We start from the raw sequence: 23,529 nt of genomic DNA, 5'->3' as shown, positions 1-23,529 counted from the left end.
ACGAGCAAAATGTTCTCATTTCAGAGTCTGGAGTCGTGTGGACCAAAGAGTTTGCATCTCCGATGTCTTCCCTATAGGCAGGTGCTGAGCCTTTAAACACTTACTTGGCCTCCAGGGCGAGTGCAATGATCCCAGCTGCGAGGGGAGCGGAGGCAGAGGTCCCGGTGTGGGAATCTGTGCATTTCTGTCTCAGATCAGTGGTGACCTGGGGGGAGAGGGAACGATCCTCTCATCATTTACATTCCCACCACAAAACAGTGCACACTCAGAACGGCCTTTAAAAAAGGACAAGCAATGCTGTTCTATTAAAACATCTCCACTGCCTACTGAACAATGCCTACAGGTGTACTCAGTGAATGCATAACAACTCCCAACCTCGGTCAGAAAGCTATGCACGCAATTAAACTTGAAAGTTGTGCGTGATAACTGAAACCCCGAGAATGAAATCCTGTGTATGGAAATGCAGTTTAAAATAATCATGCTGAGGAGGATGATCATGGGGGTAGCAGCATGGTTTTAGGAGAAAAATACTTGGATGTAAATGTAGCTTGAGCCAGAGGGACACAGAGTTCAAAGAATACTAGCGTTGGTTTTACAAGGTGCTCTGATCAAAGGCACTTTAGAAATGTGTAGAAAAATGTATTGTGGTGCTGCCCAATTTGCATGTTGACAGGCAGATTCCAAACACTGATGACCCCAAAAGGTTAACAAATTTGCTGTGCCAGGTTTAAGTATGACGGGACATTAGCTTCAATTCTACAATACCAAATAGAAAGCGCCAGGCTAGAGTTGGAACTGTTGCACTAGTATTAAAATCCCGTCATGCTTAGCAGCTCAACGTTACTGTAGCTCATTACAAAACCAGGCAGTGCATTCCCAGGGTACAGCATGGTGTGCATCATTAACATTCCCTCTACAGAAGGTGCAACTGTTTTCTAAATAGTAGTAATGTCTACTTTAACAAATCCATGAAAACTGATCTTAAATTTAAGAGAACAGGATAGAGAAGAAACAGACATCAAAAGCACGGTTGCAAGCTGTGCTGCTATTCCCGGAATGTCGACCCCTCCTGCCCCACGGAGTCACGCTGTGCAAACCACCCGTCCTTGTGGCGCCTTTCCCTCCAGCATCACAGCTTTCCGAGGCAGAGACTCAAATCTCTCCAGTCAGCAGGAAGGAGACCTTGCGCTGCGTTGGAGGGGATCTCTCAATCACTATATGCCTTGCATCCCAGTGTGCAGCTGCACCTCCAGCTCCAATCCTCTCCCCATCACTCACCATGCATCTCTTCTTTTAAATCCAGCAATGCTGGGTTTCATCACCATGTCTCCTGGCTCCACCCCCCCCCGCCCCCTACTTTGCTCCTACATGAGTTCTGTTGCCTCTACCCCCATCCTAATACTCATGACCTGGTTCTTGAGAATCCCCCACTTCTTTCTCCTCTCCCTTCCAATTCTCCTGCTAGTAAAGGTGATTGCAGTGAAGCAGGTTTCTACTATAACAGGACAAGCTTCCATACTCCTGCAAACCTTGCCGCCCCCACAAACTCAATCTGACGAGGCTCCTACCGACAACGCACAGCATGTGGTGCCGAGAGCACCCTAGAGGGATCCCCCTCCCTGTACTCACAATCTGCTTCTCATTGAGGTTCCCGCTGCTGTACGTCGTGGCGAGCGTGGAGGAGCAGGCCTCGCTGTACCAGGGCACGTTCCCGTACTGTGTGCTGCTGCTGATCGACAGGGTGTAGATGCTGTTGGTGTAGCCGTCGCAGTTACAGCTGTCATGCTCCCGACCTCCGTTACCCGACGCCCACACGAAGATGGAGCCCAGCCCACCTCGACCCTGAAACACAGAACACACAACCCCGTCCGATTACCTGTTAAATCAAATCAACTGCTGTCTGCATCAGGTCAGGCAATGACTGTACACCATCTGGAATGGTTAGAAAAACATTGATTTTACTGCCTTCCGCCACCTCCTCAAGACCCCCCTGTTCAGACTGCACTTGTAGATCTCTTGATCCACCCCTCCGCCTATGCACTGGACTTGCCTGACCTCAGCACCACGTTAATGGATCGTCAGCTGATGCACTAGCCTTGTCTACCATTGTCATTGTAGATACAAAAATGTTTTAATCCTTTCTCATCTCCTATTGTATTCTAGTAGTACTTGCTGTAAACTATACTGTTAAAATATTGTTTCTGCCCCACACCTGTAAGTCGCCTTGGATAAGGAGTCTGCCAAATAAACGAATAGTAATGGATCACAGGGCTCTAGTATCTTGGATGTACCTGCACCTGGTTCCCCAGATTATGTACTCCATTGTATCTCCATTCACACAACCACAACCCCGGTCTCTTCAAACTGAAATCCATACTTTGTTTGCCAGGGCTTATCATTGATGACCTAAAAACGAGCTGTAAAAGATTCACTAGAACAGGTACTTTGTACTGTGACAGGAACCGTATCTACATGTCATCCACTGAATACCCATTCGTTTGTTTGCAGAAGCACAAGATCAGGGCCTCTGAAGTCCGGCTGTGCCATTATGCATTATTGATCCATTGACAAACCACCTGCCGTTCTGTGTCCCCTCCTTCCATTTGTTTTGATGTCTGTTTGCATATCCAGGTACCTGAATGCAGTAACAATGGCTTTTACCACTCAAAACCACTCAATGAAAGCTGAAACTTGACTGAGGCTGGGATTTGGTTTCACTGGCCTATTCTCCCTTCTGATGTCACAGCCTCATTCTCTCAATTCATTAGTCTCCATGACCACTGTTTGTTTACACATGCGTGTGGGATTATACTGCATGTGTAATAGAAGCTCAATTGCTAAAAATACACCTGGAGGAAACAATGTTTAGCCAAGCACGTGATAACACCCTAAATGCCTTTCACCTGGGGTACAGGTGTCACAATGTGGTACTCTGCTTTTTTTAATTTTTTTTTTTTTTTTATTAAATGGAGTTGAAAAATTTTAAAACGGTCTTCAGTGACTACCAGCACCAAAACGTTTTCAATAGCACGATGCTGTTCTTTCGGTGATCTCAGCACATGGGCAGCCCTACCTCAGAGACTCCGTGCTCGAACGCCTCCTTCGCCAGCTTGGCAGGGCCGTCCACAGTCTTCCCATCATCCTCGGGGCCCCAGCTGGCGCTGTAGATGTGGATGTGATTGGGGTTGAAGCTGAGAGACTGGGCTTCGACTGCATCCGTCACCTCTCCATCTAGCATGCGCACACCTGGGGAGAGCAAGGGGCTTTAGAGCAGGGCTGCAGAGCCTTTATACTGCTGAAACAAACTGAAGGGCTCCTTTCCCAGGGACACGCACACCGATTATCAATCTGAACCTGATGCAGAAAGAGAAATCAATTACATAAAGAAATGAAGCTTTCAGAAATAGCAGTATTTTTTTTTTTTTATTCAGTATGTTTCTCAAGATACTAAGCATGTGGGTGTAGCGGTGTATTTAAAAACATCAAATGCTGCAATGGGATGTTTTGACAAAACTTAACACTGAATGTTACGCCTTTGTGTTGTCTTATTTTTATGCTTTATACTTGGGTAGCATGAGCTGCCCTAGTTCAACTATACAAATCTGTTTCAAGCTTTTTGATCTAATTCATGAATCCACGTTCTGAACTGAAGGATATTGCTAAATTAAGGCAATGAAATATTAAAATTGACACTACTTACAGAGCAGGACTCCATTTCAGAGTAAATACACATTAGGTTGTGATGTATTTAAAACACAGCACAATATATACGCCAAGCTTGGAGACTTTCATATAAAAACACAAAAGCACCCCAGGGAAGAACATGCTAGCACACAGTTTGATGCTGAAATTAGACTAATGCTAAAAAACATTTGATGTTGCTTTATTAGAATAGAAGGATTACATGCTTGGCTCAAGACGTACACATCAGAAATTTAAAAGCATTTTCCATCTAAATGTATACGGTTAGGCACAGGCATATTTAAACACACCTAAAGAGTACACAATATTGCATGCGACTCGCACACAAAAACACTTTTACAACATCCTTGAAGTCACAAGTGCCTCCAGGCTCAAACAAAACATGTACAAGCTACTTCAGTCATTGACCGCCAAAATTACCCAGAAAGAACTCATTAAACTCTGCACCCCCAGGGGTTGTCAATGTCACCATTGCCTTACAAAAGACAGCCTTGGTTGGAAAGAGAGGCCCAGATTAAGGCTTTATTGAAGACATGCCAGTAACTGAACAAGCAGGAGCACAAAATGTGGGAAGTGCTGGGCAGCACCATGAAACCCTTCTGCTGACTTGAACACATGACTTGTGTCCACTTACGCCTGTGTGCGGTACAAGGGTCCACTTCGTTGCTGGACAATGGCATCACATGCACAGAAAACGTCAGCATTTAAAAAAAAGTAGCACCCCTGCAAGATATGCACCATGGTTTAGCTCATCAGCCCTCACATTCCCCAAGCCCCTTGAAGGACAGTAAGGATTTAGCACCCTGGAAAGGACAGATACTTCCTTGAGCTGGGGGCTTGTTTGAATGGAGTACTGCCAGCCTCATTAGCTGCCTAATTAACAAACAGTCTCCATTACAATAGTGAGGTTATGTCTGTAACCTCCAGGAGTTTACTGTAGTCCCATCTTAGCCAGTGTATACACAGCACCAACTCTGTGTGCAATGTGGGGCTGGTGGTTAGGTGTAACATGGACCTGCTCCAAATACCTTCAAAACAGGCAACAGTATCAATATTCTTCCCCATAGTGTATATGGACTTTAGTGCTGACCTACTACCACTCACTTTAATTAAACTTCAAAAACAAGCACTTTGGCAATAGCAGAACTGTTGTAAAATCATTGATTTAAAACTATTTGAATACAACCCACAGCTCCAGTATCTCAATTATGTACCTGCTCCCCCCACCCAGACTCAATTCATGTCCGAATAATTGAAAGGATTAGACACATCACACTCTTCCACCAACACTGAAAATAATGACAAAAAAAAAAAAAAAAAACAGCTGAAGACAAAGTCCTACTGCAAGAGCTGTCTGCCAGTTAAGAATTGCACGTGCTTCTGCTGAAATCTGCCCCTTGGACAGCAAGGCTACAGTCCCAGATTTGCTTTGCAGATCATTCTGTACGACGAGAACATCGTGCAGATGAATTTCAGATCTTGGATGTTTGTATGGGGAGGCCACAGGGCCTGCTAGTAGAGCTGGCGAGCCTGTGACACTGCATGAACACTCACCCCCAATCTTGGAGTTGAAAGCCACTCCGACTCCACAGATCCCGTTGTTGGCTGCTGCTGCCACCTCCCCAGCACAGCGGGTCCCGTGCCTAGAGGGGAGAAACACAGTGCTGTCAGACATGCATGCTCAACACTGTCCTGGAGCTTAAGAGGAGTCAGAAATCACACCAGAGATGATCCAGCAATAAGGAAGAACACAGAGCCAGAGCACATCAGTGGTTACAGGACAGCACAGCAGGGTGCTTCACAAAGATCAATGTGGAAGGCTGCAGTGTGGAGGGTAGTGGGCTAGAGTGCTGGGCTATAGTGTTTAAAGCAGAGGTTTTGAGTAGACCAGTGGTTAGAGTGCAATGGAAGAAGGTAGAGGAAGGATTGCAACACATGATAAACCAAGTTAGAAATATTCCTGGGAGTAATTCCAGCTCCCCCTGATAGAGGGCCCCCAGAGCTCATTCCAGTGTTTATTCATTTAGAGACAGGATAGCTGCTTATTGAAAGAGGGGGTCATACAGCCACACTCACGCAACTTCAAAGCAATACTATCATCCTAGATTTGAGGATACTAGCACTTTGTCTGGCTCGGTGCCTCTACTGCATAACTGCTAGCTCTGCATTTTACAGAGTTCAAACCTTAACCCAAAACAATCTCAGCTGACAGGAATAAATAAAACATGATTGCAGGGAGCCAGGGACCTGGGTGGGCAGAGGTGCTTTCACACACACAGGTCAATCCCAGGGAAGTGCTGAAAGAACAAAACAAGCCGACACAGGTTTACATCAGGGACTTTGCAAATTAAAATGTACTCATTTGTGAACAACCTTGCTCTCTTGTGCTGCCAATGCTCCAACAACTTCCTGATTCTGCCAGACAGCACAGTGTCAGGAGTCAAGGGAGATCGAAGGTTACTGAACCCTTCACATCCTAGGAAAACGTTCAAATGTACAGGGACTGCAGTGGAAGTGTGGAGCTGGGGGGGGCCCAGTGCCTAACCCACAAGGTCATTCCTTTAAGAATGACAACTATCCAGGACAGAGTAACCTAGGAAATCCATCCTTTTATAGAGATTATATTATTTATATTTTATATATATATATATATATATATATAAAAGGTACTGTAGGGAGAAGGAAATTGATTGGGCAGATTTGGTGGTGGTCTGAGTTTTATTTAAACAGTTAAGATGATCCCATACAATAGCAATGTAACTGTACAGTTTGCAGTATAAATCGAATGCTCCTCATTGTAGTTCCTCCACACACTTATCCTGTAATAGTTTCATCTCTCCTTGACCCCTTGTTGCATATAGCTAGGGGCTCTTGAGTGATTAACCACCGAGTGACTGCGAATGAGATGCAAAACTAACCCCTGTAGTCTGCACTATCTGGCTCTCCCAAAAGAGAGGGATAGACGAGAAATTCAGTATCGCTGGCATTTACTGCAGTCTCATAGACTATACATGCAGTGGAAAATACCATGCTGTTCAAAGTCAATATGTTCACTTCCTCACCCCCAGCATGGGGACTGTCCTGCTGAAAAGAAGCCTGCCTGCTCAAAAAGGGGGCTTCAAACTCTGTATAGAAATATATCACAGAATCATCCCCAGCATGAGAGGCGGCATGTTGACTCAATGGGACACCTAACCTGTATGGAAATATCTTCCAAGTACAAACTTTACACATCAATTCCTAGCTTCATTTTCACACCAGGGGAGACTACAATGTCCTTAGATCAGAAACCTCTCCTCTCCCTCCTCCAGGGCAGCATAATCATTCACAGTGTTCATGCATGAGCAGACAAGCATCATATTTACAGACAAAACCACACACAATCTCACTTTGCATCTCATAAATCTGTAATAACGTTTCTCCCCAAACACTAGCAAACCCTAACTGACATCTTCATTCACTACAGGAGATCTGATATTCTTGTAACAGAAGAGATGAATGGAAAGGGACAGCCATGCCCTTCATTCTTTGTCCCCTCTGTGAATGTTGTCTGCGACACCCAGAAAAATTGAAAGAATAAACCCAGTTCAGTTTCAAATATGTTCAACTTCAGTTTAATGCCTGATTTGTTGCATCAAAATACTGTACTGCATACCAGTTTAAACCATTTCTTAATTATTTATTAATTACACACCACACACACAATGCTACCCTGTATTTTAGTTAGCAAAACTGAATTGGAAGTCGCAGCAGAGAGGACTAATGTTGCCAAACCCAGCTCTATTCCAAGGGACAAGCCTTCCAGCTCGCCTAAGGGAGCATTCGATTGCTCTCCAAATTAGCAAGGTCTTGGCTACTGGACAGACCATGTCAAGGTCTGTGTATCCCTCTCTTCTACACCACCACTGCATTGCAACAGATCAAATTATTGGCGGCGTCTCTCTCAACACGACAGCTCTGCTCAGACTTGAGCTCGGCTGTCACTCAAATCTGTTCACAGTAAATGAATGCAGATTTTAATATAAAAACACCGCCCCACCAGTGTACAATAACATTAAAATTCCCTTCTACCAAGCATTGCAACAAACCTGTGAAATTCTAGAAGACAAATCACCATATAAAACATTTAACCCTCATGATGCTGGACCCTTTAAACCTGTTGGAAATTATTATTATTAAATCATTTAAGAATGCAGACAGAACTGTTTTGTAAATGCAACACATGTTCTGCCCCCCCCTCCCTATATCAGAAGGGCCTTGATGATAACTCAGCTAAAAGTACGCTTCAGGGCTGACATCCAGCCAGCATTTTGCAATGGTGGCACCAACTGCTTTCCTTCTCAATTTAACCCTCAAATCATCGCACATTGCAGGGTATCAAGATGCAATGTGGACAATAGAAAGCATTATATTGTTTAGCAGTCTATTTGCAAAACTTATGTTCAGCTCAGGATTGTGTGGGGTCAAGGTATTTCATCAGCCTGGACACCACCATCAAGCATCACCTGAACTGCAGGAGTGAAATCTCTTGGGGTATGAATCGTCCTTCCATTGTGCAGCAGCGTGAACCATTCCTGGTTTTAATAATGTAGGAGCTTAATTAGACACCGCATCTTCTGCTGAGATGACAGAACTCAAAGGCTCCCAGTAAAACCAGAACCGTGGCTCAATTTGCTACCTCATTTCACTCCCTACAGCGGGGTGATTCGGAGCTGCTTCTCTGGATTTGGGATATTTTCCAGCAGGCTTAACTTGGCCCTCAGGCTGTTCAACATCAAAGGCACCAACATTTAAAACAGTTTAGGAGCCCCTGGAGCGTGTTTAAATGACTGGCATTGGAATGCAAAAAGCTTCCCACCCCCCACCAATCCATCCACCACTCAGCCCTGGCGTCCCTCTCTACTCCCATCCTCCTAGAAGCTGCGTTCAGGTTGCCGCTAGCATTCTGGAAAAGGCCCGCTCTGTTTTTCAAGTCAGCGTGCAGTGCACCCACAGAGCTTCGCCCAGGGGTTTGTGAGGGGAGGGGGAGCATGTTATGGAAAAGCCTTGCTTCACCCTGCAGGGCCCTGTTCTCGCCTACCAAATAAATGGTTGGGGGGGGGGGGGGGGGGGGGGGGGGGGGGGGGGGGAAGCAATAAAAAATGAAATGCCTCCATCCCTAGCAAATACCACTCGTCACCCCCGTCGTCAAGCAGTCAGTAAGGAACATTAGTGGAAAGAGAAATTAACACAATTACTGCAGCAAGTGGAAAGTAACTAGTAGACAGAGGGAAAAGAAAACCGGTCGCTTTTGAGCTTGTGCTGAATTTCCAAAAAAAAAAAAAAAAAAAAAAAAAAAAAAAAGGTTTCATATGAAATCTGCTCTATTATAGGGGACAGATTGGCTCAACTGAGGAAACAGAGCTTTACTCTCAAGAGAAGAGCGACGGCAGTACATACTGAAGAGATCCTCAACAGGGAAACTTGTTTATGTGTTAGTATTCATTAGTGTAACTAACATGTGTTGCAACCTTGGAGGGGGGGGGCGGAAACCACGACACACCCCACAACAACCCAACACACACCAAGTGAGACTTTGATTTCATCTAGAAAACCATTTCACACACTTCATTACACTCGAGCCCCCTCCTCGGTTCGGCTCTTATTTTTGCAATTGAATGACCAATACCAAAAGATCCGATCGTTCATGTTCCATTCATCTGTCAATTTCAAAAGCAATGCTTATGTAAAGTAATATGCATTATTTTTAAATTTACCCCAGAGTGAAACTTTTTCCCCTATTAGAGGATCTAATGAGTCATTAAACAGCTGTGCATTTCTGGAAGTCATATTACTAATGTATTAAGATGTGCGATTGTGGGAAACAGTAACTGTCGTGTTTGACCCTTTGATTCCAGGCTTGGACTGAGCAGCAACGTTCTTAAATGGAACAGATCAGTCATTTTTTAGCAGCTTTCTGTTCCGTTCAGATGAGGCTTTATAAAAGGCTACACTACTGCCAGAAATACAGAGAGGCAGACTGTAGAGGAACTGCAGCAGCGCTGATTAATGGATGTTAATGAGAAGCCGACCCACTGCTTCACTCTGCCACCAGAAAGATCAACATCAAGCAGGGCGAATCACATTGTGGAAGGGTAAGTCAGCTGTTTGAATGGAGTCTCCTGCAGAGCAGACATCCGTGGTACACTTCCAGCCAAGACTCGACAGCTCTCAACTGCCTCCAGTCCCCCTCTTATTCTGATTTAACCCAGACAGCCCTGTGTGTGTTGAACGACATGGAAAAGATCCTCAAATTAATGAAGTCCCGCTTCAGGTTTCCAGCTGGGATGCAAGATGACTTTGTAGACAAAAAAAAAAAAAACGCCACACCACACACACATCATTTGAGAGGCAGTGTGTTTGGAAAGGGCTGCTAGTGTGAAGGACTAAGCAGCAACACTCCCTTTCAAACCACCCAGTTAAAAGCATGCTGCCCCAGATCAGACAGTCCAAGCAGTCTTTCAAAAGAGCGCAGAGGGCAGTTTAATACCCGTCTGTCCAGGCAGGCAGGGGTTAACGCTGTCAGGGAAGGAGGAAAGCAAAACACCTGGACTAAAAGGCATCTTTGCTTTTAAAATATTCAGAAGCAGCGCCAGAGAAGAAAGGCTGCTTTATGAAGCTAGACAGACCGGCCTTTTGCAGGTTTTTGCTCATTAAAAACAAGGCCAAGCTTGCCTTTAGTACCACACAATGTAGCCCTGAACTCTTCCATATTCTGGCTCTGCGAGTGAATATTCAGAGATCTGGAATACTGGGAGCTAAGGGAGGAATCACGAAATAGGAGACAAGATGTGGGAGGCTACTGTATGTAAACTACAGTAACACTGTCAAAATGTAGCCAAATGCCACAAGCTACTAGTCAGACTTGCACATAGTTTGTAAAGTTCTGTTAAGTCGCCTTAAAAGCTGTAGATGGCAGCGGTCCATCTGGTCAAAGGAAGCAACTTCATGGACAGTTTCCTGCTGTCCAACAGTCTGTCTTCTTCACCCCTGCTGTCTATCTCTCTCAAGGTGGTGTTTTAATTGAGAAAATACTAATGGTCAATCTGGCTGGAAGATAGTGCTTCCTGAAAACTGAAATGAAATCACAAGACTAATCAATTATGGGTGGCTTTGAGTCAGTCTCCTACTACAGATTAATGCAGAGACAAAACAGCACACAGCAAAGCATGAGAGCCTGGGAAAGGTTCAGGGTTCAGAGTCGACAGAAGAAAGCTGATCTGAAGTAAAGTTCCCCACAGGGAGAATGCTAGTAAAAAAAAAAAAAAGCCCAAACCACCATCAAGCACAACTTATATAAAACAATCTTATGCCCATAACAGGTCCACTTGGACATATTCAGCCTCACAAGAGAGAAAAAACAAAACCCTGAATTGTTATTTCAGTTCCCACAGAGTCAGTGCCAGTTTAAATAAAATTTCTAAACCTTTGTACTTAACACAGCAAACTTAATCCTGCAAGTGCCGCTGCTGGATTGAGAAAAAATCCCTGCATAAACGGCTCCAAGTTACTGTTTCTGTTGATAAATAGCCACCCCCACCAGGATCCCAATCTCACTCCATTGAATCCCTGTTATTTCAGGTCATCATACTCCATGGAATTAGCCAGACTCCCATCAGTGCCAGCATCCGTTTCCAAAAAGTCACACAACAGTAACCTTTACTTGTTCCTTTCCTGTGCTTACTTCGTTTTCATTTAAGAGGAACAGAATTAAGCTTGTGCACAAAAATGCATGAGAATGCCAAGGAATTTATAGCATTTTCATTTCCCCCCTAATGCAGACTCAACTAATTTTCCCATCCTCCACTCACACACATCGGGGATTTTATTCCAGAAACTCCATCCCAGGCCTCTCCATTCATCCTACAAGATCAGGTACATTAGAGCAGAGATCCACCCCTCTGACAAAGCAGCAGGCCTGCCTCTGAACTCCCCATCTTTAGACTAGGGGCAGACAAAGCTGGACCAGCCATTTAAAGTCTTCTATACGGTTATTAGTGCTAGATCTGGAGCAGTTCACCTATTAAAAAAAGCCCACCCCCCCCCACTCAGCACAACTCCACAGCACCCCCTACCGGTTATCGTTCAGCTGCGTGTATCGGGGCTGTGGATCAGGGTCCTTGTCGTTCACATCGTAACTGGCTTCCGGATCCTGCAGAACAATAAACAATACATAAACAACCCAGTCCAACCCAGTTTAAGCAGAGAAACAAAAAACCCACAGAGCGAGGAGAAAAAGGATAGCTCATCTGTACGTCCATTTCCTCCCAGGCTGAAATCCTCATGTCATTCTACAGCAGCTGCTGGCTAAATTCTGAAGACACTTGACTAGACTTCCAGTTGCTTTTAGGTTTGTTTAAATTCCAATTAAAATTCCAGTTCCCATTCCCTTTTAAAACAATTCCCATTCCTGCAAAAGGAATTCCTTTGAAGGAACTGATTAAAAGAGAATTGGGGGGGGGGGGGGGGGGGGGGGGGGGGGTCCATGATCCCATCCCGGTGTCTGGTACTTCACTTACATAGTTCTCAATCAGGTCAGGGTGGTCCTTCTCAATGCCATCGTCCAGGATGGACACCACCACCCCCTTGCCAGTGTATCCCTGCTGCCAGGCGCCTCGGGCGTTCAGGTCATGCTGGTTTGCATTGTACTGAAAACAAGGAAACGCAAGTCAGATCTGAACTATGCATCTTACAGTGCACTCCGATGCTTATCCAGTTAAAACATTCATTCTCTTATTACAGAGAAAGTAAATGGGACCAAATTTGCATTGTTGTTAGCTGCTTGGTGTGGACACCCGTTACAGATGACTGTACATAAACATTTTGTACCAATAGATGAATTTTGTTCTATTGGTGTCGTGTGATGCTGCACAGTGTATTGACATTGGAAGACTTCCAACAGTGAAACTGTAACCTGAATCCAGTTGAACACATCCCATATTGCTAGCTATGATAGATTATGATCACTAGGTCTTCCTGTGAAGACTAACAAAAGGAAGGGGGCACTGCTGGTATTTCAAAAAGGGCTCTTCATCCTCCGTTTCCACACCTGGAGCAGAGCGTTTGACAAAAGGAGGGTCCGCCCCAAGAGCAGCCTTAACCAATCAGTCCGTCAGAGACTATGCCTCCCTTCAGAAGAGTTCAGGAAGGCCGGCCGCTTCCTGGCAAGCACAACTACTGTATAAAGCTCATTTAAGCAGAAAATTGAATTTAAAACACTGGTCTCGCTTCCCCGCTTTCACCCTGGTAAGACATGGAGAGTCACTTCACAACTCCCAGATAAGGACTGCCTCATCCTGGGGTCACCTCGCCCCAGACAGGCAGCTGCCTTACAGCTCTGAATCAAACCTCCAATGCAGCAGTGCTTTGTGATGAATGAAGGCTGACAGCCAGCAAATTCCACTCTGCACATTACAGAACTAGGAGGGCTCGCAGGAGCTCCAGGATATTTGAGTTTCAGTATACCTGCAGGTGCTGTGCTTTACAAAACTACTTTAAAATTTAACCAACATACTAATAACTTTAAAACTAATTCCTTTAGACCAAAGACATGTTGGATAAAAGATGTCCATCCAATGGCGTGGTTACCTGCGATGAGAGAGTTTCCCAAACCCAATTTTTTAAACCCTTTTGATATTCAGTATCTCTTATTTCTGGTTTGTCATGCAGGGATATTTTGGTGGCAGCACAACTGCAATCCCAAAGGAGATAGTCCGTGAAGGTAAATGCCTCATCCTGGTCAGACTGGTTACGGAGACCAGGCTACACTGTATTAATGCAAACAATTCTCTTCCTGTCCTTGCTTCACAAACCCCATTGAGTCCACCCCCTCCTCTGCTGCGGTACTGGACACTGTTTTCCTTTGAATCTCATGCAGTGCAGTATTTGTAGTGCACAAAAATAAATAAAAAGCATGTTTATACAGAAACAAATCTAGTGTATTCTGCACACACACACACACTGAAGATCTCAGGAGAAAGCTAGAATACTGTTCCTAAACCCCAATGTAGAAAAACACCACTCACCAGGTACCACTGCTCTGAAAATTTGGGATCAGACAGTTCGGAGTAAATATCTCTCTTCTTCCTTTTCTTCACAACTTGCTGTTCTGCCCAAACCACCTGGAATAAAAAATAAATAAATAAACACGTGCCTTCAGCCTTGCACAGCACCTCCTACTGCACAAACAGGGAACTACAACACCACCACTGTTCCGCAGCACCATTTCAGCTGGTTTGCAACCTCAAGAGTCTGGCATTCATGCCTTAAAGCCCTTGACATCTTGAGCATGTCAACTCTAAGCTTACAGCATTTCACCATGACCAACGCACTCTGTATACAGAAGCTCTAAGAATCGTTACAAAATGGTGTAAACTGGCCACCAAGGCATTAGTGTGCTGTAAATAAACCATTACTACTATATGGCAATTTGGTACAAATACAAGTTTAAAAAAAAAACAGGACGTTTACCATTTACAACATTGACCACTTATACAAAGATTCTTTGAAAAATTAAGCCAAGCTTGATTTTACCAGCTTGGTTATTCATTTACAGCTGCTGTTGTCTTCCAGGAGCCCCTTGGAAATGAGAAGTCAATCCAATGAGTTTACTACTACCAATAGTAATACACTTTGTTCCAATGCAGAACATCCGAACTTCTCTTTATACACTTACAAAAGGGGAAGACAGCACCAAGAGTGGCAGAACTAAAGTAATTTCATAATTTACGGTACAGAATACATAAAAATACAGAAGAAAAGCTAAGAAACCAGAAGCAGCGTGGAGAGGCTGAACCAGTACATGCTGCACCGAGGTACAGACCACACACACTGTACACACTCTGCAGGGTGTTTACCAGACAGAATAACTTGCATTATGTGGCTGGGTCCTTTAATCCAGATTTGCTGCAGAAAGTGCAGATTAAAGCAGATCCCACATTTACAGAAAGCAATAAACTAAATTTGATGCATACTGGCTGGTAAACAGCAAGGACACAGAGGGACTGGAGGATACTGAAGGACTGGTAGGTAATTTCATTTATTATGGGATCCTCCTGCATGTAAACATTAAGCTGTGTTTAAGAACAGTAAGTAAAACTAGACTAGTGCTGTACAGTGCTTCAGAGTAAGATTAGAACACTGTTTCAATAGAAGGACCTGTCTGAAGCGATAGCAGACTGTTTAACACTTCATAGACAGCAGCAGGTAACAATCCTTTAAAAAGACTGCTTTTTGCAGCAGCTGTTGGGGGTTAAAAGAAATAAGTTGCAAATTAAATTGTGGAAAGCAGGTTATGAGGTTTATTCCTGGATTCCTGACAAACCGCCCGTGTCCAAAATAATCCTTCATTCTGGCAACCCCCCCCAAAATAAAATGATATTTCAATATACTGTGGCTTGCCAATTTAAAACGAGCGATGTGGTGCTGGCAGCTGAAGGAGTAGCTGGATGTACTGTATTAGAAAGAGCAGCGCCAGAGAACTGGAGCATTCTGTTAATCTGTAAATCATGCAATATTAAAGCAGTTCTTAATTTCACAATCCTGTTTCCTTCGACAGGGCCGGGGGGGGATCACTCCCCAATAACCGGAAGGGAACAGCAAGGAACAGAAATCTTCAGGGAAACGAACAAACAAAGCAAGCTTGGGGCGGCTCATTTAAAATCCTCAATAAAACATGTATACTGATCCGATTTTAATCCCCCCACCCACTAACTCCTAAAGAGTCAGTCTGAAAGCACTGTAAAAATCGCTGCATTACTTAACCCCTTTAGATCTGGAGTCTTGTCCAGTTCCCCTGCAACAGTACTGTGCAAGCCACAATTCAACTGTGCGAGATAACTTCAGGGAGGAGGAGGATGTTGACTTGGTTCACCCCTGAAGTTTGATATTCACTTGAAGCCAGTTGACCGTCAAGCCCCAAACACACCTCAGAGACGCATCACTCAACCCATACACCTGCCAAAAGCTCATTTTTTCCAGAAGGCATTTAGGATATTCACAATAAAACAATGGACCTGAGCAGATTAACCTGCAAATCCTACTCCTTTCATTTCCCCTGGAATTCTCCATGCACTCACACCACAGCTTTACTTGTTTTGTGCTGTAATCTGGAAGCTGCCCCCCCTCCTCCCCCAGTCAGGACACTGCAATCCCAGGATACTTCATCATTAAAAGAACATGAAGTTACATTCAGAGGATCAGAAAGCAGGGTCCGGGTTTACATTTATACTCAATTACATCATGAGCAGGCGGGAGAGAGGGAGGCAGGCAGCTGGTGGAGATCAATGTGATTAAATGGAGCAAAAGAGGATTGACAGAACTAGAGCCCTGAACCCTTCCCTCTTAACAGGGATCTTCCCTCCCACAATACCCAGCAACTGGATTTGGATGGGAAGGAGGAGTCAGAATGTTGAGGAATTCCACCAGTGTGACATCATAACTGAAGCGTTCATTACATAACCCTTATTTAATCATGCGTGCACAAACAGCCTCTGGGACACCCAGATACCAAGGCGGTCAAGCCCCTAATTTATGGAGACTGGGGAGTGGAGACTTTCCATGTAAATATGCAACAGACCAGATTTGCTTTAGGTGATAGACACCAGGGTCAACGTACGAAATAGCAACATATGGTGTTGGGAGGTTTACTGATTTGTACAAATAAGGCAAGGCATTGGTTGGCACAAACTAAATGTCCCAGCATTGTTTTGGAGCACTGGCCAAGCGAGAGCGAGGAGACACTTCAGCACAGATGGTGCTCTTTAACTGAGCAAACCCAAATCCAGGCAAACAAACAAAAAAAAAAAAAAAGAGAAATCTTGAGTAGAAGGCTCTCTCCTGCCAGACACAACCTTAAGCTTAAGGAGCAGCAAGCAATTTAATACTCTCCAAGCACAATGCCTCCTAATTGCAGCTTCAGCAGCCCTGTTGGATTTCTGCACAGGCTGTTATCTGTATGAGGGAGTACAGCGGCTCTAGGGATGGGTCATCATTAGGGCTGCAGAGAGGGACAGGAAGGAGTGTTATTCAAAACCCCATTAGTCCATTCATTTTAAACTTCAGATTTGAGACCTGAAGATACACCCCCCAGCCTACTGAAGTGCAATGATGGTTAGTGAAAAACTGAAGTACATTTTAGGAAGGTCCAAATTCCCTTTACTAGCAGTCTCTCAATGTCTTAGAGTAGGAAATGCATCCATCAACACAAAACATTGGTCAAACAATACAGGACAAGAGACACTCCCTACAGGCCCCACGAATACATGTGTATTGCAGCCACAGCACTTTCTAAAACAGACAGCGAGATTAAAAACTCATACCTAGACTGCAAGTTATTTTAATGTATTGCTTCTTTCATAATCTACTTCTCTTCTGCACAGCCTCCAACTGCGGGACAGTGCGTTTCAGCAGAGTCACCGTGGAGACGCCAGTAAAAAGGGCGATTTGACTATTTGATTGTACTGCAAGAGACTGGAGTCTCTTGCAGTAATGGAGAGATGAGCATGAAAACCAATTAGAAATGCATTCAAAAAAAAAAAAGCTGCACTATCCCTCAAGCAACTAAAAAAGTCCAACTGTTTCTGCAGCAGTGACTTTTAGCTGGTCAGGTGGTTTAGAAGATTGTTACTACCTACTGTACTGATGCCCTACCGGTTAAATACATATCACATTTAAATAGAAGCATTCATTCAAAAAAATTGTATATATATATATATATATATATATATATATATATATATATATATATATATATATATATAAATTTCACACACACACACACATGTATAAAACTAAACCCACAAGAAACATGTTTAAAAATGGTATGTCCTCGACTGCTCTGGACGTCCAGTACTGACCGAAGACTTCCAATGCAACAAATTTTTTAAAAACAATTCTTGCTATCACTTCATAATCGTTTGAAGCTGGGAGGCTCGCTGTTTATGCTGCTGTGGGGGACGGAGGAATTAAAACAGGAAAATAGAAATGCTGCCCTGACTGATATCTCTGGCAGAGGGGAGGAGGGGGGAGGGGGAGCGGAAGGGACAGTGTAATCTGTTATTGCACCTGTTCTCTGCTACATGTGCGTTGAATTTGCCAGCCCTGTTTTGAGCCTCCCTGCCCCCCGCTATTGCTATTTTGACCCACCGCCTTGCCATACTAACCTCAAAACAGACTGGGTTAGAAGCCAAAACCACAAGCCACGCTGCTGCTCTAAACCACCTGCAACAATCCATTTCACAGCCCTGCTGCAGACAGGCGCTGCCAATAGAAAAAAGACACGCTAATCTTGCATGAGCACCACCAACAGTAGAGTCATTTCAACCGACCCACAGAGCCAGGATTGGCAAGCGTTGTAAATACCCAAGTCTTTACCCCTGTGCAGCATGCAATTCAGGATCATACCCTTGAATGCGCCATGGTGATGGGTAATGAATTCCCTTTCAAAGTATAGACAAACATTTCTCAATGTGGATAACAATGGCTTGTATGTTGAAGAGGGCTCTTGGCCGAGCCCTGGGCTGTCCGAGTCTTGAACTATGAAAAAATAGTTATCCAGGGGTTGTTATTTAAACCCTGCATCACCCCACTGTTAGACAATAGCGTTGCACTTTAAAAACTTGACCGGCAGCCAATTTGGAATACAAGCTGGTATGGGACACTGCTACACAATTTCCATTGTGTTGTGCAGCAAAGACTAGAAGACAAAGTAGGATTTACTCATCTATTAAAAAGAACTCTGTCCACAACTGAGCAACTTGTTCCGACGGTTCTGTTTTCACAGTCCACAATGATTCTTTGCTGGTTTAAAAAAAAAATATACTAAATAAAAAAAAAAAGACCCTTCAAAGCTTTTCCAACAGTTCAAGACAACTCATCATGCCATCTCAATTTCTCTGCTATTGGTTTTGTATCATTTTATGTTAAGTTGTAGCAAAACCAGTTTTATTGCTTCTCATTCAAAACACAAACTATTTTGGGCTGAATTCTGTTCCCAGATGGCTGAGCAGTAACTATTCCAGCATGAAATAGAACGCTGGTTTAGAGGAGGATCCAGAGATGGCACTTGCCTTATTCCTCAAAAAGGACATTAAAACAAATTGCTTAGCTTGTGTTTCATTGGTTTAAGGGGGAGCTACAAGGGTGGAGCTGGGGGAGGCAAGGGAATGCAAATCAGGGAGGGAAGTTACCAGTCTTCTCATTGCTCCGATAAGCCAGGTTTGCAGGATGTAGTGTGTAGGGGGCAGTCCTTCCTGAAGAACCTTTGTTTTATAAACTTCATTTAATGAACTCCAGAAGTAATATTATGGACTAGACTCAATGAGGCTCCAATGGGTCATTAAATGAGCTGTGGAAAGTGAAGTGCAAAGAGGCAAGCGGTACACTGGTGTCAGTCTCTGTTTCCACACACAGAGTAATCATGAAGTACTGCAGGCATTGGTATTGCACAGCTTGAAGACCGGACAAACAAAAGCTGTATTTAAGCCATTTGTAATAGCCACACGAGACAAGACGGCGTTCCTACTGAAACTGCAGAGCTTCCCATGGCCAGCCACACGCTCGGATGCCAGTGAAAGAGCTCACACTCAGTCTGGTAATGGAATTCCCACAACAGCAGCTGGAGTCAGTGTATTTTACTCTAAATCCCTTCCGCACAGAGTATTACAATTTAAAGGCTTCGGTTTTCCTAGTTGCTTTGAAAATGCATTACTAAAAAAATCTCAGCCACTTCAGAACACTGTTGCCTTAAGTGTAGACTGCCAACTTTCAAAATGTCATGCATTGTGCTCTTCACAGTCATCTTGCCCCCTCAAAGTGACTCTTAACCATAAAAATCTGGAGAGTCAGCTGATACATGAAGACACACACTGTGCAATGCATCCTAGTAACTGCCTTTGATCAGAGTATTTTCAAATAGTCACACTGGAATATACTATAGCAAACCATAATGGATCTATTGCAAACACAACCATCCATCCAAATAAGAGATCCAAGACGCTGGTTACCTGCGGTTCTTTTTGCAGCTTGAGGTGATGGGTTCCGTGTTCCAACAGTGACCTCTTCACCACTGCACGGTGCTGGAAAAGATAATACTCTCCAAATATCTGAAAGAAACAAACAAGCTAGGATTAGGCATTGAATTATTACTTCTTTAAATTGACATTGAAAATTCCATTTCACTAAACTGAATTTAGCAGCCTTGAATTTAAGATTATGATAAAAAAAATAATGGCACACCCTGAGGGAGGGAAGGTTATGCAAATCTCTCATGTGCTGCTTTTATCAGATTAGATTGTTTTAAGAGCAGAAAATGCTTCAGGTGTATCAAACACAACAAGCCTGCATATACCTGAGGGCACTTTCACACAAACATCATTCCCACTGTCCTCTCAAGGAACAATTCTAGTGCAGTTTCCTTCTCCCACCCATTCTGCAGGCAGGTCATTCCAATGTGTGAGTAACAGGCATTTGTTTACAAGAATGATTCTTAATGCTACAGCAAATTACAGTACAGGAAAACAAAGCAGTAGACGCAGTGGCACGTGGGTCCTTCATCTCTTCCTGTGGAGCTCCCTTCTCAGACGAGGGCTCGGCCAGTCATGACTAATCTGATCCACGGATACAGCACTTTACCCTTGTTTGGTACCCGTTTAAAATCTACAATACTCTACGCACGAGTCTTGAGGACACATTGCTGACGCGAGGCAGACCGTGGCATAAACTAAACCAAGCTTAACAAATGCAATTCCACTCATTGCTCATTCTGCCACGTGTCAAGGAAAAATAAATGCTCCGTTTGCTCGAGATGACAATAACCTTTCCCAGTGTCTCCCTGGCCCTGCGGGACTTCATTATCTGACAGTACAGAGAGGAGTCTCCTCCACTGCACCGCTCAAAACAGCAGGGCTGTCTGCAGAACCAACCTGACACCTCACAAAACCAATCTGCTTCACCATTGAAAAATCGCCACGGCAGACACAGAAGAAAGCACTGGGGGAGGGGTCTGCTGTGCTTCACTGGAAGGATGGAGGAGCACCACTTCCTGCAATATCACTGTGCCAGCTTCCATATTATAGAAAGAGAGACGTGGCATGGCATCCCACAGTGTCACACTTCATTCTGTATTGAAGTCTCAAGGGCTGATTGAGACACTACACATTGAAATGGTCCCAGTCAGGTTCCTACCAGATTTCTTAACTGGGGCTGTACTGGAAAGGGGGGCAGCCTCTCACACTGCAGCTCATTTCATGATTGCAACCCTGTCACATGCCAGAGGCAGTGTGGTCCGGTGGTTAAAGAAAAGGGCTTGAGGTCCCCACTTCAAATCCCAGCTCACTCACCGTGACCCTGAGCAAGTCACTTAACCTTCTTGTGCTCCGTCTTTCGGGCGAGACGTTGTTGTAACTAACTCTGCAGCGGATGCATAGTTCACACACCCTCGTCTCCAGGTTGCCTTGGATAAAGGCATCTGCTAAATTTGCACCCTCTAGGCTAATCTTCAATACTAGATGTTCTTGAATGAATTTGTCCTCATATCCCATACCAACACTTAAAAGATGCTTTAGACAGTAAGCCCAAAAATCAGTCCCAAAACCCCAAAACAGGAATTCCTTCTACAACACCAGCTTTTGTGAATAAAAGGGCAACAACCAGTTTAATCCCTGAAACTCAGCAGGCATATCAGCCCAGATGAAATGTCACTGAAACCCTGGGAGTCAGTGAAAGAAAGCCTACAGAGACCTTGGGAACCTACTCCCCCTGGGGTAAAGAAAAAAAAACACATCAGCATTCAGCTGTGTAGAAGGAAGGCTCTCGGAGGGGAACAAGCCATAAGCAGGGTGGATTGGAAGCTCTTACTGCAGACAAATCAGGAAATTAAACCCAATAGAAAATTTAAAAAGGTCAGTTCAACAGGAGTACATCAATACCTCAGTTCAGCCCCTTATGTGAACTCTAAGGGAGGAACAGAGCTGCTCAGCCCACTGAAGCACAGGGTGTGTAGGAGAGTGTGCCATTTACTGAAGCACAAGCTGTGTAGGACAGTCTGTGCCATTTACTGAAGCTGCATGTATTCCACAACAGCAGGGTCCCTATTCAATTGATTGCAACAGTTGCAGACCTACAGTAGATAACCGTGTAGGACCAAATCAATAAGATATGGTTCTTTACGTGCAAATTATGTAACTATTCAATTTTGGTGCAATTCTGCTGGTTTAAATAAATAACACTATGTAATACAATTTTTGTTCCTGGTAGTAAGTGTTATTTCCTAATTGCTTATACCTCAAAAGTATTGAAAACGGCTATTATTCCCCACAAACTTTGCTTTTGTGACCAGGACAGTGATATTTTGAAATTTACCTATTTCCAATGAGAAAACGGGCGAATGTGTGTCTTTTCGTTCACAGGTCAGAAAAAAAACAACATGAATCCAAATTAACATGCGTTTATACTAAAGTAATACAAAAATGACTACAAAAGATTTAGAAGCGAGTAGTTTTTTGAGATTTACGATTATACTGCAAATCACTTTCACGAATCAGCCCCCAAATGTAGTCTCCCATCATGTTCTCGTTATACTGTCCTTAGTAGCGGCGTTCAAAGTCCAGTATATCCTGGTGGAAGCGCTCACCTTGCTCCTCCGAGTACGCTCCCATGTTCTCCTTGAATTTATCAAGATGAGCATCAAGGATATGGACTTTGAGGGACATCCTACAGCCCATTGTGCTGTAGTTCTTCACCAGAGTCTCAACCAGCTCCACATAGTTTTCGGCCTTGTGATTGCCCAGGAAGCCCTGAACCACTGCGACAAAGCTGTTCCAAGCCGCTTTCTCCTTACTAGTGAGCTTCTTGGGGAATTCATTGCACTCCAGGATCTTTATCTGTGGTCCGACAAAGACACCGGCTTTGACCTTTGCCTCAGACAGCTTAGGGAAGAAGTCTTGAAGGTACTTGAAGGCTGCCGACTACTTATCTAGAGCTCTGACAAATTGTTTCATAAGGCCCAATTTGATATGCAGTGGTGGCATCAGCACCTTCCGGGGGTCCACCAGTGGCTCCCACTTGACGTTGTTCCTCCCCACAGAGAACTCGGTCCGCTGTGGCCAGTCCCGCCTGTGGTAGTGCGCCTTGGTGTCCCTACTGTCCCAAAGGCAAAGATAGCAGGGAAACTTGGTAAAACCGCCTTGGAGACCCATCAGGAATGCCACCATTTTGAAGTCTCAAAACGCGTCTGCCGGATGCTTGCAGCCTCTTGATGCCATCTCAGAAAAATGCAGATATATATCAACTTAGGCAGCTGGAAGTAAACTGAACTGGTGGGCTTAAGGCCCCTGTATTTATACTACTATTTATATTACTGGAAAGTTCTAGAAGTTACTCCAAGTTTACTCAGCACTGAATCTATCTGGAATGTTCTGGAAAATAGGCAAATTTCAAAATATCACTGTCCTGGTCACAAAAGCAAAGCCATTTTCTATACTTTTGAGGCATAAGCAATTAGGAAATAACACTTACTACCCAGGAACAATTTTTTACACTGTGTAATCTGTACATCAGGGATGTAAAAAAAAAAAAAATTGCTTAGTCCTTTGATCCATTCCTGGTTTTACTAGGAGTTTAATAAGACACCTGAGCTTGTAATAAAACCAGGAATGGGTGAAACTGCTATGCAACAGGAGGAGTATTTCAATCCTGGACCTACAATACTCCAGTCTACAAGCATCACAGCATGCATTCCAATTAGTCACAATATAGTACAGGGAACACAGCCATTACAATTTGACCATG

The 23,529-nt window shown here is 44.0% G+C and overlaps 1 protein-coding gene across 5 annotated transcripts in view; it reads right to left on the bottom strand.

Moving 5' to 3' along the window:
• The window catches only part of LOC117428137 (furin-like), a 61,206-nt gene that overhangs the window by 7,618 nt on the left and 30,059 nt on the right, over positions 1-23,529 (bottom strand). For all 5 annotated transcript variants that reach the window (XM_058995401.1, XM_058995403.1, XM_034046803.3 and 2 more), the window contains exons 3-10: positions 19,746-19,844; positions 13,767-13,862; positions 12,261-12,389; positions 11,817-11,893; positions 5,257-5,345; positions 3,074-3,246; positions 1,630-1,842; positions 105-205 (exon numbers count right to left, since the gene is read on the bottom strand). In XM_058995401.1, the coding sequence (XP_058851384.1) occupies positions 105-205; positions 1,630-1,842; positions 3,074-3,246; positions 5,257-5,345; positions 11,817-11,893; positions 12,261-12,389; positions 13,767-13,862; positions 19,746-19,844 (977 nt within the window). The remainder of the gene's footprint in view (positions 1-104; positions 206-1,629; positions 1,843-3,073; positions 3,247-5,256; positions 5,346-11,816; positions 11,894-12,260; positions 12,390-13,766; positions 13,863-19,745; positions 19,845-23,529) is intronic.

This window comes from Acipenser ruthenus, chromosome 21 (genome assembly GCF_902713425.1).
Source record: "Acipenser ruthenus chromosome 21, fAciRut3.2 maternal haplotype, whole genome shotgun sequence".
Lineage (NCBI taxonomy): Eukaryota > Metazoa > Chordata > Actinopteri > Acipenseriformes > Acipenseridae > Acipenser > Acipenser ruthenus.
The sequence above is the reverse complement of the archived record's forward strand: the minus strand, read 5'-3'. Positions and strand labels throughout refer to the sequence as shown.